This window comes from Anomaloglossus baeobatrachus (genome assembly GCF_048569485.1).
Source record: "Anomaloglossus baeobatrachus isolate aAnoBae1 chromosome 2 unlocalized genomic scaffold, aAnoBae1.hap1 SUPER_2_unloc_1, whole genome shotgun sequence".
In the NCBI taxonomy this organism is placed as follows: Eukaryota; Metazoa; Chordata; class Amphibia; order Anura; family Aromobatidae; genus Anomaloglossus; species Anomaloglossus baeobatrachus.
In genome coordinates this window covers 2,327,306-2,342,921 of record NW_027441779.1, presented here as the reverse complement: position 1 = coordinate 2,342,921, position 15,616 = coordinate 2,327,306, and the positions used below count along the sequence as shown (strand labels likewise).

Sequence of the window (15,616 nt, the reverse complement as noted above, 5' to 3'; positions counted from 1 at the left end):
AATTATTTATTTCACTGCACAGTATAGACCCGCCCACCGGCTGCTGTGATTGGGTGCAGTGAGACACCTGTCACTCAGCGTGGGGGCGTGTCTCACTGCAACCAATCATAGGCGCCTGTGGGCGGGGAAAGCAGGGAATACGAGATTGTTTAATGAGCGGCCGGCTTTTTCACAATAGTAAAAGCCGCCGCAGCAGTGAGAAAGCCGTGCAGCGCCGCGCCGGGGATCGGTGAGTATGAGAGAGGAGGGGAAAATGACCGACAGACTGTGAGAGAGGGACAGAGATAGTGACGGACCGACAGAGAGAGAATAGAGACCGAGAGGGAGAGACCGACTGACAGAGAATAGTGATTGACAGACATTGTGAGACATCACTCGTTTCCAGTGTTTTAGGAAACATGCGAGAAATGTATTTAGAAAATCGCATGTCACTAGGATGGTGTGAGTGCCGTCCCGTGACATCCGATTATTTACACGCTCCCATAGACTTGCATTGGAGAGACTCGCAGTAGAAACTCGCAAAAAAGCAGCATGCTGCGATTTTTTTCTCAGTCCGATTTGGATTGAGAAAAAAAAAAATCGCAGATGAGAGCTGAATCATTCACTAACATGTGTCCGATTCCAATGCGAGATTTTCTCGCATTGCTCTACTGCGAGAAACTCGCAAGTGAGAAGCAGCCCTAACTGAACAGCCGAAACGACAGGACGACGCCCGACACTTCCCCGCTTGGCTCTGCCCCCCCCTCACTCCGCATTTATACACTTTTTTTTTTAATGTTTCGCCGGGAAAAGGAGATTTGCGGTCGAGAGAGAGATCGAGAAAGATCGAGAGACAGAGAGAGCGAGATCGATAGAGAGAGCGAGAGAGAGAGAGATAACCGCAAATCCCCTGAGATGCGCGATCAGCTGTGCCGTCACTCAGGTGACCCGCGGCCATAGCTGCAGTCCTCCACCCGAGAGCTGTGTCCGCGGGTCACCTGAATGAGGGCACAGCTGATCATGCGACTCACTGCAGTTGCTGCGTGGAGCTGATAGAGAGCGGTCGTGTTCTACGGCCGCTCCTGTCAGCTTCATGTAGCAGAGCTGAAAGCGTTGTGGGACCTCTGTGGATTACGTCGGACCTGGAAGGGTATTTGGGGGTTTAAAAAAAAGTGGTGAAAGAGGGTTTTTTTTTTGTCTTTTATTCCAAATAAAGGATTTTTTTGGGTGTATGTGTTTATTTTCTTTAACTTACAGGTTAATCATGGAAGATATCTCGGGGAGACGCCTGCCATGATTAACCTAGGACTTAGTGGCAGCTTATGGACTGCTGCCATCAACTCCTTATTACCTCGATTGCCACCGCACCAGGGCAATTTGGGATGAGCTGGGTAGAGTCACGGGACTGTCGCATCTAAAGGATGCGGCAATTCCGGGCGGCTGCTGGCTGATATTTTTAGGCTGGGGGGCTCCCCATAACGTGGGGCTCCCCATCCTGAGAATACCAGTTTTCAGCCATGTGGCTTTATCTTGGCTGGAATCAAAATTGGGGGGGGGGGGAACCTCACATTGTTTTTTTTTAAATTTATTTATTTTACTGCACGATATAGACCCGCCCATCGGCGGCTGTAATTGGTTGCAGTGAGACAGCTGTCACCCAGTGTGGGGGCGGGTCTGACTGCAACCAATCATAGGTGCCGGTAGGCGGGGGACGCAGGGAATACGAGATTGAACAATGAGCGGCCGGCATTTTCAAAAGAGGAAAAGCCGCCGGAGCTTTGTGACAGCCGTGCAGCGCCGCGCCCGTGATCAGTGAGTATGAGAGAGGGTGGGAGAGAGACCAGGAGTGATTTTAAACGATTTAGATCGTTCTGCTGGACATGCTGAGCATGCACAGTAGAACGCGACATGATCCGTCAGCGGTTTCTGGCGCTTAGTGCATTGCGGCGGAATCCGCCCCCATAGACAATCATTAGACACCTTGGTGGATTCTAACGGAATCTGTCAAGGTGCGATATTTTAACGACCCAAAAAGCGCTACATGCAGCGTTCCCTCTGCCCGACGCTGCGTCAAATTAACGACGCAGAATCGTCCAGCGGATGCAACGCAGACACTTGCGTTACAGTGCGTTGTCAATACAAGTCTATGGAGAATAGTGCAGTGCGTTAACGGACTGCGCTATTCTCCATAGCGGCAGATTGCGCTGAACGTAAGTGTGAAAGTGCCCGAACACACACACACACACACACACACCTGGATAGTTACCTGTCCCCAACCATGCAGTCCCCAGCACTGACGTCCTCAGCGCCATGGCCCCGCTCGGCTCCACCCACCCCGCCCCCCGCACACATTAACCCGCAGGATGGGGGCACATGTCAGGATGGTGGCTGCACCACGATGGGGACACATACCAGCATTGGGCCACATCACAGCATCATCATATTTTTACTTCACTTTACACTATTCATGGCCTTCTTTCATTACAAGCCATGGACAGCATTAAACATTAGACTTATCTATTAAAACTGTTCCTTCTGTTTGTCATTTTAAAGCCAATAAACAATTATAAGAAAATACTAAATTAAACCGAACCCATCCAGTCCATTCATTACCTTATTATTCAATCTGCTATCCTACATACACATTCTAGACTACCCGATACGTTAGAATAGGGCCACCTTCTAGTATAATAATAATTGTCATTTCACCTTTCCATCTGGATATGTAATTTCTCCCTGCACATCATCATTGTCTTTCACAAGGGAGGCGTCAATTTTTGGTTCTGTAGACAGCACCTTGTCAGGAACCTGCAGAGAAATATAGTGGTAAGTAAAGAATAAAATGTGCACAAGGTCGATCTTAAAGTATGTTTACAAGAAGGGCGTAGGGGCAAAGAGGAAATAATGAAATCAATGAGGATTTACAATGAGAAGAAGAAAAGCTAAAACCGGACAAATTTAGCATCTACATTCATGTTTACAGGTTTTGAAAACAGACTAAGATTTACAGACACATGTACAAGGCCAAAGTAGATCTAGTTAGTTGCTTCTTATTGCAGCTAGCTTTCGATTCTCTGTTTTTGATTTTCTCCCCTTTCTTCCAAGAGTTTTAACTTTTTCCAATAGTATAGCCATCTGACGGCTTGTCACTTGTGGGAAGAGTTGTCATTTTAATGACACCTTTACCATACAATATATTATATTAAAGCCAATTCTGCAAAGCAGAGTCAATAACAGCCCAAAAAGTCCTCTACTGTATATCTATCAAAAATAACAGGGACTAAAACTTAACTTTTAATATTAAAAACTTAAATGGGTAATAAAGTGCAAAATACCACCATCCATTTTGCACATACACCATTTCGTGCACCTTGTACCAATCCCTGCCACTACAGGTTTTCTTTGTGTTTTTCTCCCGATGAACGCTTGTGACAGAGAGGGAAATGCGTCGGGAGGATTATTTATGAGGTTGTGGGGCAGACAGCACTTGGGTGCTGCCCTTGTCAGGGCGGAAGTTTACACATGGGGCACAACAGGGGTAAAAGCTATACCATTTAACCCAGGATCTGTCTGGTGTCTTACACCTGTGCATTTCTGCTCTTGTGATTGGTGCCGAATTCATCCATGGAGAAGGATCGGGTGAGATTGACCCTGTTTTTGATTATTGTACCTTATGTCTTTTGTATTTTGCACTTTATTACCCATTTAATTTTTTAATATCTATATTAAAAGTTATGTTTTAGTCCTTGCTATTTTTGATACATACAATATATTAGAAATCAGAAAAATGGATTAAAAAAAAAAAAAAGTCCTAGGTGCAGTGAAATAACATGGAATTCCACCACTATTTTTTGTTTTTATGGTATTCATTGTGTGGTATAAATGACCATGTTATATGATTCCCCAGGTCACCACGATTGCAACGATATCAAACTTGTATCATTTTTTTTGTTTATAAGTGGTGAAAAAAAAAATATATATTTTTTAAACGGTTTATAAACCCAGTATTTTTCTATCTTCATTGATGGATCTTAAGGCTATGTTCCCACGTTGCAGATTTAGATGAAGATTTTCTGCACCAAAAACTGCATTGCTTGGCAGGAAAAAATGCACGTTTTTGCCAAGGTTGTGTGTTTTGCTTTTATGCATTGTGATAGAAAAAACGCTGTAAAAAAAATAAGGAAAAACAATTGACATGTCAATTGTTTGGTACAGATTTTTTTCTTCACCAAAATCTGCAAGGAAAAATTCTGTAACGTGCGCAGAGTACTTCAGGATTCTTGTAGACTTTGCTGGTATTCAGTTTCCCTTGCAGATTAATTATAATCTGTAAGAAAAAAAAAACGTATCAAAAACTGTGAAAAAAAAAGCTGCGTGTGCACACAACCTAAGGCACCACTTCAGCGACTTCTTTTGTTTTTCAGTGCTGGAGTGGTGCTTTGAATGTAAGTTCCCTGCACCCGTTCTTATACTCACCTTCCAGCGTCTTCATCTTTTTCTAGCGTCGATTCGGTCCGTCTCGTGATTTGTGACCTGCCGCCAGTTTTAGTGTTTCATGGAGTGCTGGAGGTCACAAATCAATATATGTCTATGAGAGTCTCTTTCTGGCTTTCATAGAGTTACACTGGGAGCTTGTGATGTAACTTCTGACTTTCGGCCACTCAGAAGTTACAGGCACAAGATGGAGCCATGGGAGCGGAGTGGCAATGACAAAGGATGAAGAGCTCACGGAGTGTGTGAGTCTAAAAACAGGGGTAGGGTTTTACATTTAAAACCCCACTAAAGCTCTGAAAAAACCCCCAAAACAATGGAGTGGTGCTTTAAGAACACTTGCTACATGCATTGTTTTGATTGCATTTTCTTTTTTTGAAGGTAAAGCGATTTAAAATAAATATACATTTTGGAGTGTTGATTTTCTTTTCTCTTTAAGGTGTTTACCCCTACAGATTAAGTAATTTAATATTTTGATAGATTGGACTTAAACAGATACAGTGATACCAAATATACTTTACTATTTTTTATATTGAGAAAAGTGGGTGATTTAAAATTTATGAAAAACATTTTTCTTGATTTTTTTTAGTCCCCTTAGGCTATGTGTCCACGGTAGAATGTACCTGCAGATTTTTCTGCATGAAAATCCGCGACTTTCGCGGCAAATCCGCAAACGCGGATTTGCAGCGGATTTCTTTTTTTTTTCCCCATTCTATACCCAAAATCCGCAACAAATAATTGACATGCTGCAGATTTTTCCGCATCAAAATCCGCGGCAAATCCGCAGCGGAAAAATCCGCAGCATGGACACAGTATTTCCAAAATGCCATTGAAATGGCTTGGAAGTGCCGCTGCTGCAGATTTTCGGGAAATCCGCAGTAAATCCGCGGCAAATCCGCGGCAAAATCCGCGGTAAATCTGCAGCGTGGGCACATAGCCTTAAGGAGTATAAACCTGCATGTTTGTTGTATATAAGGCCAATATTACAGTATTGCAGTATATAGAGAAAATGACTGTCTCCGATGAAGCCCATAGATTTGGTTTCACAAGACCAAGACAGCATGATGGTGGTTTTGAGCATGTCCTCAACAGCCATGATAACCCATCAGAACCCTGTTGGGGTGATCCCTTATCCATTTATTATGGTATTATTTAATCCTGGAGGTAGTGCCGTCTAAAATTGCTTCAGTAGTAACCCATCAGAACCCTGTAATTGTTTCACAGGTAGGAGGGTTATGAAAGTGCAAATGGCGACCCAGCCCTCTTCAACCTATTGCCGCTGCTGGGAATTTCTGTTTTTCCTCCTTTTCTCTCAAAAGTCATAACTTTATTTTTCTATCCACATAGATGTATAATTATTTATGTATTTTTTCGGGACAAATTTGTACTTTTAACGCATTTCATTTTACCACATAAAGTACTGAAAAATGGGAAAATACACTACAGTTCAAAAGTTTAGGGTCACTTAGATATTTCCTTATTTTTGAAAGAAAAACACATTTTTTTCAATGAAGCTAACATTAAATTAAACAGAAATACACTCTATACATTCTTAATGTGTTAAATGACTATTCTAGCGGCAAACGTCTGGTTTTGAATGCAATATCTACATAGGTGTATAGAGGCCCATTTCAAACAACCACCACTCCAGTGTTCTAATGGTACATTGTGTTTGCTAAGTGTGTTAGAAGGCTAATGGATGTTTAGAAATCCCTTGAAAACCCTTGAGCAAGTATGTTAGCACAGCTGAGAAAAGTTTTGCTGATTAGAGAAGCTATGAAACTGATCTTCCTTTGAGCTAGTTGAGAATCTGGAGCATTACATTTTTTGGTTCCATTAAACTCTCAAAATGGCCAGAAAAAGAGAACTTTCATGTGAAACTCGACAGTCTATTCCTGATCTTAGAAATGTAGCATATTCCATGCGAAAAATTGCCAAGAAACTGAAGATTTCCTACAATGCTGTGTACTACTCCCTTCAGAGGAGAGCACAAACAGGCTCTAACCAGAGTAGAAAGAGAAGTGGGAGGCCCTCCTGCACAACTGAACAACAAGACAAGTACATTAGAGTCTCTAGTTCGAGAAATCGATACCTCGCAGGTCCTCAACTGGCAGCTTCATTAAATAGTATCCGCAAAACGCCAGTGTCAACATCTACAGTGAAGAGGTGACTCCAGGATGCTGGCCTTCAGGGCAGAGTGGCAAAGAAAAAGCCATATCAGAGACTGGCTAATAAAAGGAAAACGATTAATATGGGCAAAAGAACACAGACATTGGACAGAGGAAGATTGGAAAAAAAAGTGTTATGGACAGACGAATCGAAGTTTGAGGTTTTTGGATCACACAGAAGAACATTTGTGAGATGCAGGTCTACTGAAAAGATGCTGGAAGAGTGCCCTCTGTCAAGCATGATGGAGGTAATGTGATGGTCTGGGGTTGCTTTGGTGGTGGTAAGGTGGGAGATTTGTAAAATGGATTTTGAATAAGGAAGGCTATCACTCCATTTTGCAACGCCATGCCATACCCTTTGGACAGCGCTTGATTGGAGCCAATTTCATCCTACAACAGGACAATGACCAAAACCACACCTCCAAATTATGCATGAACTTTTTAGGGAAGAAGCAGGCAGCTGGTATTCTATCTGTAATGGAGTGGCCAGTCCGTCACCAGATCTCAACACTATAGAGCTGTTGTGGGAGCAGCTTGACCGTATGGTACGCAAAAAGTTCCCATCAAGCCAATCCAACTTGTGAGGGGCTTCTGGAAGCATGGGGTGAAATATCTCCAGATTAACTCAGCAAATTAACAGCCAGAATGCCAAAGGTCTGCAGAGCTGTAATTGCTGCAAAGGAGCATTCTGTGCCGAAAGCAAAGTTTGAAGGAGAAATGTATTATTTCAAGTAAAAATCAGTATTTCTAACCTAGTCAATTTCTGGACTATATTTTCTATTCATTATGCTCATTTGATAAATAAAAGTATCATTATTCATGAAAAAGACAAAATTGTCTGGGTGACCACAAACTTTTGAACTGTAGTGTAATTCTTGGTATGATTCTCCCCATCAATACAATTACAACAATACTAAATTTGAACAGTTCTTTTATTATTAGTAGAAAGAAAAAATAATGTCGCCATTTCTTGAGACCAGTAACACTTCATTTTTTATTCAATGAAGCTGTGACCTCTAATTTTTTTGTGGGGAAGACAACATATTTATGGATACCATTGTGGGATAGATAAGATTTTGAATATTCAACATAAAATATCTTTTTCTTGGAGTTCATTGGGGGGGACACAAGATACCATGGGTGTAAGCTGCTGCCACTATGAGGCTTACACTATGCAAAAGGGTTAGCTCCTCCCCAGTAAAATACACCCACCAAATGGCACGGAAATTATCAACTAGGGAGAAAGCAGTAGGGAAGCAACAGTAAGGTAAGAACATATTGAAGTAACAAAGTTAAACGGCATAACATTTAAATACAAGGGCGGATGCTGTATCCTTCAACAAAGGCTAAAAGAAAAGGATTTTATGGCGAGTACCCAAAGTCTTCTTTTCCTTACTGCTTCATTGGGGAACACAGGAGACTATGGGACATTCTAAAGCAGTCCCTAAGGGTGGGCACAATATAGCACCCTCAAATCTGAGCTCAGACCACAGCGGCCTGTAGGACCATACCAAGACTTGCATCCGAAGAAAAGTTAGTGTGAACCCTGAAGAATCTTGTGAAGGTATGAATGGAAGACCAGGTAGCAGCCTTGTATAACTGCAAGACAGAAGCCTGGTGATGGACAGCCTAGGAGTCTGCACTGTGCGAGTGGAGTGAGCCATGACCTAGAGTGGGTGCACTCTATGCACGAGTGTGAACGGCACCCATTGATCTTTTTGACCACCCTGGTGAGTGGGGTTGGGAAGAGGAAACAAGTATGGAAGGGAAAATTGGAAGCAGGAAATCGACAGAGTATCGGAGTCGATCTCTAGGGAGATTGCGAGATCTGGACACGAAGTGAGGAACTTTGTAGTTTAATCTGTAGGCCATTGGGCATCCCCCATCTGAGGGAAATCTGGTTGAAGACTGATGGGCTCAGGAACCATTCGACCATTGAGAGGCTGTTACGATCTTCCATTGAATAGGCAGGAACGATCTTCCATGAAAACAGGGGGAGATAGTCGTCACCATAAATAAGACTTCTTGATCAGGAGAGGAAGTACATCTGGCCGGTCAAGGGAGTGAGTGGACTTGTCCAGTCTGGATAAGAGCAAAAGCTGAAGGGAGTGAGTGTGGAACTGAGCAAAATGGGACTGCTTCTATTGCAGCTACTATCTTGTCCAGTACGCTCATGCAGAATTGGATTGAGAATGGAGAGGGACGTCTGAGAGACCTAATTGCTCTTAGAAGGGCAGAGTACTTGTCTTTGGGCAAGAAGAATCTTGCGCGTGTGGTGTTGAACAGCAGGAAAATAATGCGTTGGGCCGGGATCAGAGACAAGTTTGCCTTGTTGATGATCCAGCCGAGATGAGAGAGTGTCCAGCATGATCTGCTAACCCTCATGACAAAGTAAGGGAGAAGGTGCTTTGATCAGGATATCATTCAGGTAAAGGAAAGCGAGAATGCCTCTGGTCCGAAGAATAGCCATTACGGCTGCCATCACCTTCATGAAGACCCTGGCACTGTGGACAGGCAGAACTGTGAATTGAAAGCGGGAATCCTGAATTGCGAACATGCTGGGTTTCTATGAGGAGGCAAGTTTAAATCTGGATGCTGGCAATGTGGCTGATGTGAATTATCTGGACTTTGTAAAGGCAATTGATACCGTACCACATAACAGCATTATAATGAAGCTCCAGAATCAAGGACTAGGGGAAACTGTATGCAGATGAGTAAGAAATTGGCTAAAACATAAGAAACAAAGTCATTGTAAATGGTACATTCTCTAAATGTGCTATAGTCAACAGTGGGGATCGGAGGGACCTGTGCTAGAGCAGATTATTTTTAATCTCTTTATCAATTACCTTTTTGATGGTATTAAGAGAAACGTCTTTGCTGTTAAACTATGAAGGATATTAAAAGCTGAACTTGATAGTACAATATTACAAAATTATCTGGATAAGCTGTCTGAATGGGAAAACTTGGCAAATGAGATTGATGAATGTAAGGTAATGCATCTAGGACGGAGTAATGGAGTAATCCTATTGATGCATATTATATTATATATATATATATATATATATATATATATATATATATATATATATATATATATATATATATATATATATATATATATATATATATATATATATATATATATATATATAGTGAGGTAGCACGGTCGGCTGCGCAGCAGAAGACACGGGATCCAGGCATTAAGGTTCACAGCACACGGTTTAATGTCCAAACAAAAGTCCACAACAAAATACATGTGCCTCTCCAGCAGAAAGCTCAGGGAGTTCTGTTCACTCCCTCACACCCGGCACACCTGCCCTCGTTCCTGTTTCCATTTAACCCTTCCTTCAGCCTGTAGGGAAACACCAATAACCCTGGAGTGGATCTACTTTCTATCATGGAGTGAGCACAATCGGGGCGAGACATACCGGCCGTCATAGATAACCCCGGTCACAGTCTCACATACCCCCCCCCCTCAGTTCAAGCGTGCGGGGTTGAACTTCTGCCATCAAACACGGGCCGCGGGACAAGGCATCGGCGTTGCCCTGCAACCTACCGGCCCGGTGTTCAACCGTAAACCGGAAGTTCTGCAGAGAAAGGAACCACCGGGTAACCCGGGCATTCCGTTCCCTGGCGGACCTCATCCAGACCAGTGGAGAGTGATCCGTCACCAAGCGAAACTGACGTCCCAGCAGGTAATAGCGTAGGGACTCCAAGGCCCACTTAATCGCCAGGCACTCCTTCTCCACTACGCTATAATTCCGCTCGGGAGGGGTGAGCTTCCTACTTAAGAAGGTGACGGGGTGTTCCTCCCCCTGAACCACCTGAGACAGCACTGCACCCAGGCCGACCTCCGAGGCGTCAGTCTGTACTATGAACTCCTTCCGGAAATCAGGGTGTACAAGAACGGGCTGTCCGCACAGGACCCCCTTCAGGGCCCGGAAGGAGTCCTCGGCCTGCGGAGTCCAGCGCACCATGACAGACTTCTTGCCTTTGAGAAGGTCCGTCAAGGGGGCTGATAATCCCGCAAAATCCTTTACAAACCTCCTGTAGTACCCCACGATACCCAGGAAGGCCCTAACCTGCTTCGTGGTCAGGGGTCTAGGCCACTTCTGGATCGCCTCAACCTTGTCAATTTGGGGCTTAATCACTCCTTGGCCTATCACGTAGCCCAAGTAGCGGGCTTCCGTGAGTCCCAACGCATATTTCTTGGGATTGGCTGTCAATCCGGCTGTTCGAAGCGCGTCCACCACCGCTTGTACCTGTTCCAAGTGGGTCTGCCAATCGGAGCTGTAAATAATGATGTCATCAAGGTACGCTGATGCATACGCCTGGTGGGGTTCCAGCACTAAGTCCATCAACCTCTGGAACGTGGCCGGAGCGCCATGTAACCCAAAAGGCAAGACAACATAGTGGAAGAGACCCTCTGGCGTAACAAAAGCGGTTTTCTCCTTGGCAGACTCCGTCAGTGGCACCTGCCAGTACCCCTTGGTCAGGTCGAGCGTGGTAAAATATCGCACCTGTCCCAGCCTATCAATCAGCTCATCCACCCGGGGCATGGGGTAGAGATCGAACTTGGATATTTCGTTCAATCTCCTAAAGTCATTGCAGAACCTTAAGGAGCCATCGGGTTTTGGTATTAGGACAATCGGACTAGCCCATTCACTCTGGGATTTTTCGATGACCCCCAGGCGTAACATTGTCTTTACTTCTTCCGATATGGCTTGTCGTCGAGCCTCCGGTACCCGGTATGACTTCAGGCGTACCTTCAGGTGGGGCTCGGTGACAATATCATGTCGTATCAGACTGGTCCTACCGGGCAGCTCGGAGACATCGGGGTTCTGCTGAACCAACCGTCTGGCCTCTCGCCTCTGAGTCTTGGTGAGGGCTTCTCCAATCCTTACTTCCGGTTCGTCCTCTCCGGAGGTCGCTGGAGCCGGATGTGAACGACCCGAAGAGGAGGGAGGTGGGGAAAAAACAGCCATCAGGCTTTCCCGTTCCTGCCAAGGTTTTAATAGGTTGACATGGTATATTTGTTCAGGTTTCCGCCTACCGGGCTGCAATACTTTATAGTTAACCACCCCGACTCTTTCCTTTATCTCGTAGGGGCCTTGCCACGGAGCCAGGAATTTACTCTCCGCCGTGGGGATTAATACCAACACCCGATCCCCGGGTTTAAAGGTCCGCACAGTGGCTTGTCTATTGTAGCGGCCGCTTTGCGCGGCCTGAGCCTCCTGTAAATGCTCCTTCACAATTGGCATGACCGCGCTTATGCGGTTCTGCATACCCAAAATGTGTTCAATCACACTTTTATGGGGGGTGGGCTCTTGCTCCCATGTTTCCTTTGCCAGGTCCAACAATCCCCGGGGATGTCGCCCGTATAACAATTCAAAAGGCGAAAACCCTGTGGATGCCTGTGGCACCTCTCGTATGGCAAACATCAAATAGGGAAGCATCATATCCCAGTCTTTCCCGTCTTTTGAAATCACCCTTTTGAGCATGGTTTTCAGGGTTTTATTGAAACGCTCGACTAACCCATCCGTTTGAGGATGATACACAGACATACGCAACTGCTTGATCTGGAGTAGCCGGCATAGCTCTTTGGTCACTTTAGACATGAATGGGGTCCCCTGATCCGTAAGGATCTCCATGGGTAATCCCGCCCGGCAGAACACAGCAAACAACTCCCGAGCTATAAGCTTTGCTGCAGTATGTCTGAGAGGTATCGCCTCGGGATACCGGGTGGCATAGTCAACGATCACTAGGATGTGTTGGTGCCCTCGAGCGGACTTTACGAGGGGCCCCACCAGATCCATCCCTATCCGTTCAAAAGGGACTTCTATAATGGGTAACGGTACCAACGGACTGCGAAAATGGGTCAGGGGTGCGGTAAGCTGACACTCCGGGCAGGTTTCGCAGAACAGTTTTACCTCCCCAAAGACCCCGGGCCAATAGAACCTTTGTAATATTCGCTCCTGCCTTTTCTTGACCCCTAGGTGGCCACTCATCAGGTGTTTATGAGCCAAGTCGAGGACCCGCCGGCGATACGGCTGGGGCACCACCAACTGTTCTACCCCCACGCCCCGTATTTCATCTACCCGGTAAAGTAAATCTTGCTTAAGAGCGAAATGGGGGTACCTTACCTGGGCACCGGGCAGCTGTGCCACCCCGTCAACTACTGTCACCCGACTCCGGGCATGTATTAACGTAGGGTCCTGGAGTTGGGCTGTCCCAAACGTATCCGGGGACACCTCCAACTCCGGGATGGGCTCAACCATCTCAGCCTCTCCTGCCAATACCTCTAGGGGTGACCTATCGGGTTCACACTCTGTCCCTATCATGGTGACCCCTACGGCAGGCGTCCCGGATTCAGGATTGTAGGGCTCAGGTCCCGGACTGACCGATATCTGAGGGGACTTAGGGGGTCCCCTCCATAAAGTCCAAAAATAGGGCAGATCCCTTCCTAGGATCACGTCATAAGGAAGAGTGTTAAGAAGTCCCACCTCATGCTGCACCTGACCGCAAGGTGCTGTGATGGTGACAATCCCCGTGGGATAGTCGCGGCGGTCCCCATGTATGCAAACCACCCCCACGGTACGTCCTGTGGCCTTTACTTTAGCCCTCAAGGTGGATCGCACAAGGGTCACTAAGCTTCCGGAATCCAACAATCCTGTAACCGGACATCCATTCACCTGTATTTGGCACAAGTGGGGCTCCGTCTCTGGGGGGACCAGGTCAGCGGTACACACCACCTGAGCATACATTGAACCCCGCCGGGTAACCCCTCAATCCATGGGCTCCGTGGTGAGTGGACACTGGGCTTCCATATGTCCCACCCGCTGGCACCGCCAACATCTAATGGGGACGGAAACCCCTTGACGGGTTGTCGTTTAGGGTACAGAACCTTCCGGACCTCAGGAATGGCGGCCGCGGACTCAGACGGGACGGTAGGGGACTCCTGCACCGTTGTCAGCGGTGGGTCCTTGGCCCTAGGCTTGGAGGGGCGGGACCGACGGGCGGTACGCAAAGTCTCAGTGTCCCGTATCAAGTCCTGCGTAGCCACATGCCGCTCTACCAGGGACACTAATTGGTCCAGGGTACTCGGGTCACCCTGTCCTACCCACCGTTGAACGGTGACGGGTAAAGTGTGCACAAAACGATCCACTACTACCCTTTCCACCATTTGCGCCGGGCTCAGAGTGTCAGGCAGCAACCACTTTTTTACAAGATGCAATAAGTCATAGGCCTGGGAGCGTACGGGTTTGGCTTCCTCATAGAACCACTGATTTACCCGCTGAGCCCGTACATATGTATTCACCCCCAACCGAGCCAGTATTTCGGCTTTCAGGGTCACATAGTCAATGGCGTCCTCGGTACAGAGGTCCAGGTACGCTTTTTGGGGTTCCCCCGTCAGATAGGGCGACAATACCTCAGCCCACTGGGGGGGGTCGGCAGCTTTTCCCGCTCGGCCACCCGCTCAAACACCGCCAGGAACGCTTCCACATCATCCCCCGGGGTCATCTTTTGCAACGCTTGTCTCACCGCTTTCCGGACGCTGCCGTCGTCACCCGGTCCCGGAGTTGTTGCTGCCGGTCCGGCACGGATCGACTTGGCCAGGAGAACCATCTGTTCTTGGTGCCTTTTTTCCTGCCCTTGAAAGGATTGCTGCTGACATTCCAACGCCCGGAGCAGGTGTGCATTGGTCTGTTGCTGCTGTGCATTACCCTGTTGTTGCTGTGCATTAGCCTGAGCCAGCTGCTTTAGTATGTCCTCCATAGCGTCACCGGGTTTGGGCTGTAGTATAGCCGCTCGAATCCAGGACATGTGCTACTGGTTCACCAGGGATGGATGCTACACCTCACCGGCTGTCATGCCCGCCGATTCTCCACCATATGTGAGGTAGCACGGTCGGCTGCGCAGCAGAAGACACGGGATCCAGGCATTAAGGTTCACAGCACACGGTTTAATGTCCAAACAAAAGTCCACAACAAAATACATGTGCCTCTCCAGCAGAAAACTCAGGGAGTTCTGTTCACTCCCTCACACCCGGCACACCTGCCCTCGTTCCTGTTTCCATTTAACCCTTCCTTCAGCCTGTAGGGAAACAGCAATAACCTTGGAGTGGATCTACTTTCTATCATGGAGTGAGCACAACCGGGGCGAGACATACCGGCCGTCATAGATAACCCCGGTCACAGTCTCACAATATATATATATATAGTAAACTCGGGACTACAGAACAGGAGAAGGACTTGGGTATTCTGATTACAAGTAAGCTATGCAGCAGTACTCAATGTCAGGCAGGAGCTGCAGAAGCAAACAAGATTTTAGGGTGTATAAAAAGAGATTAGATCCCATGGTTGTTACCCTTCTATAAATCACTTGTAAGGCCGCATTTAAAATATGGGATCCAGTTTTGGGCTCCACATTTTAAAAAAATGTATTTAGAAGTTAGAGTCAGTTCAAAGGCGTGCAACTTGATTATTAGAAGGAGTGGAAGGCCTCCCATATGATGAGAGGTTGGAAAAGGTGGGCTTGTTTAGCTTAGAAAAAAAGACTCAGAGCAGATCACAGATGTATTTATACATATAAATGAGATGTGTGACTTATTCCTTCCGAAGACAATTCTAAAAGATCAGGGGACACTCACTGTGGGATGAAGTACAGCATTTGAAGCAGCTAAATAAGAAAGGGTTCTTTACAGTTAGAGCAGTCAGACTGTGGAATGCCCTACCACAAGAGGTAGTAATGGCAGACACTATAACTGCTTTGAAAAAAGGGCTGAATGATTTACTCAAACATAACATTTTTGACTATAGATGATTTAGTAACAAAAATGTATAATTGGTGGAGTACTTTTGAACTAGATGGACCTAGGTCTTTTTCAGCCTATGTAACTATGAAACGCAGGAATCTCTGGTGGAATTGAAAGATAAGTATGTGCAGATACACGTCTTGGATGTCCAATGAACAAAGAA

General features: G+C 46.1%; 1 protein-coding gene across 1 annotated transcript in view; it reads right to left on the bottom strand.

Annotated features, from left to right (window-relative positions):
* CPAP (centrosome assembly and centriole elongation protein) overlaps positions 1-15,616 on the bottom strand; it is a 127,627-nt gene that overhangs the window by 40,842 nt on the left and 71,169 nt on the right. Inside the window, exon 13 of the mRNA XM_075331314.1 lies at positions 2,689-2,787. Coding sequence (XP_075187429.1) covers positions 2,689-2,787 — 99 coding nt within the window. The remainder of the gene's footprint in view (positions 1-2,688; positions 2,788-15,616) is intronic.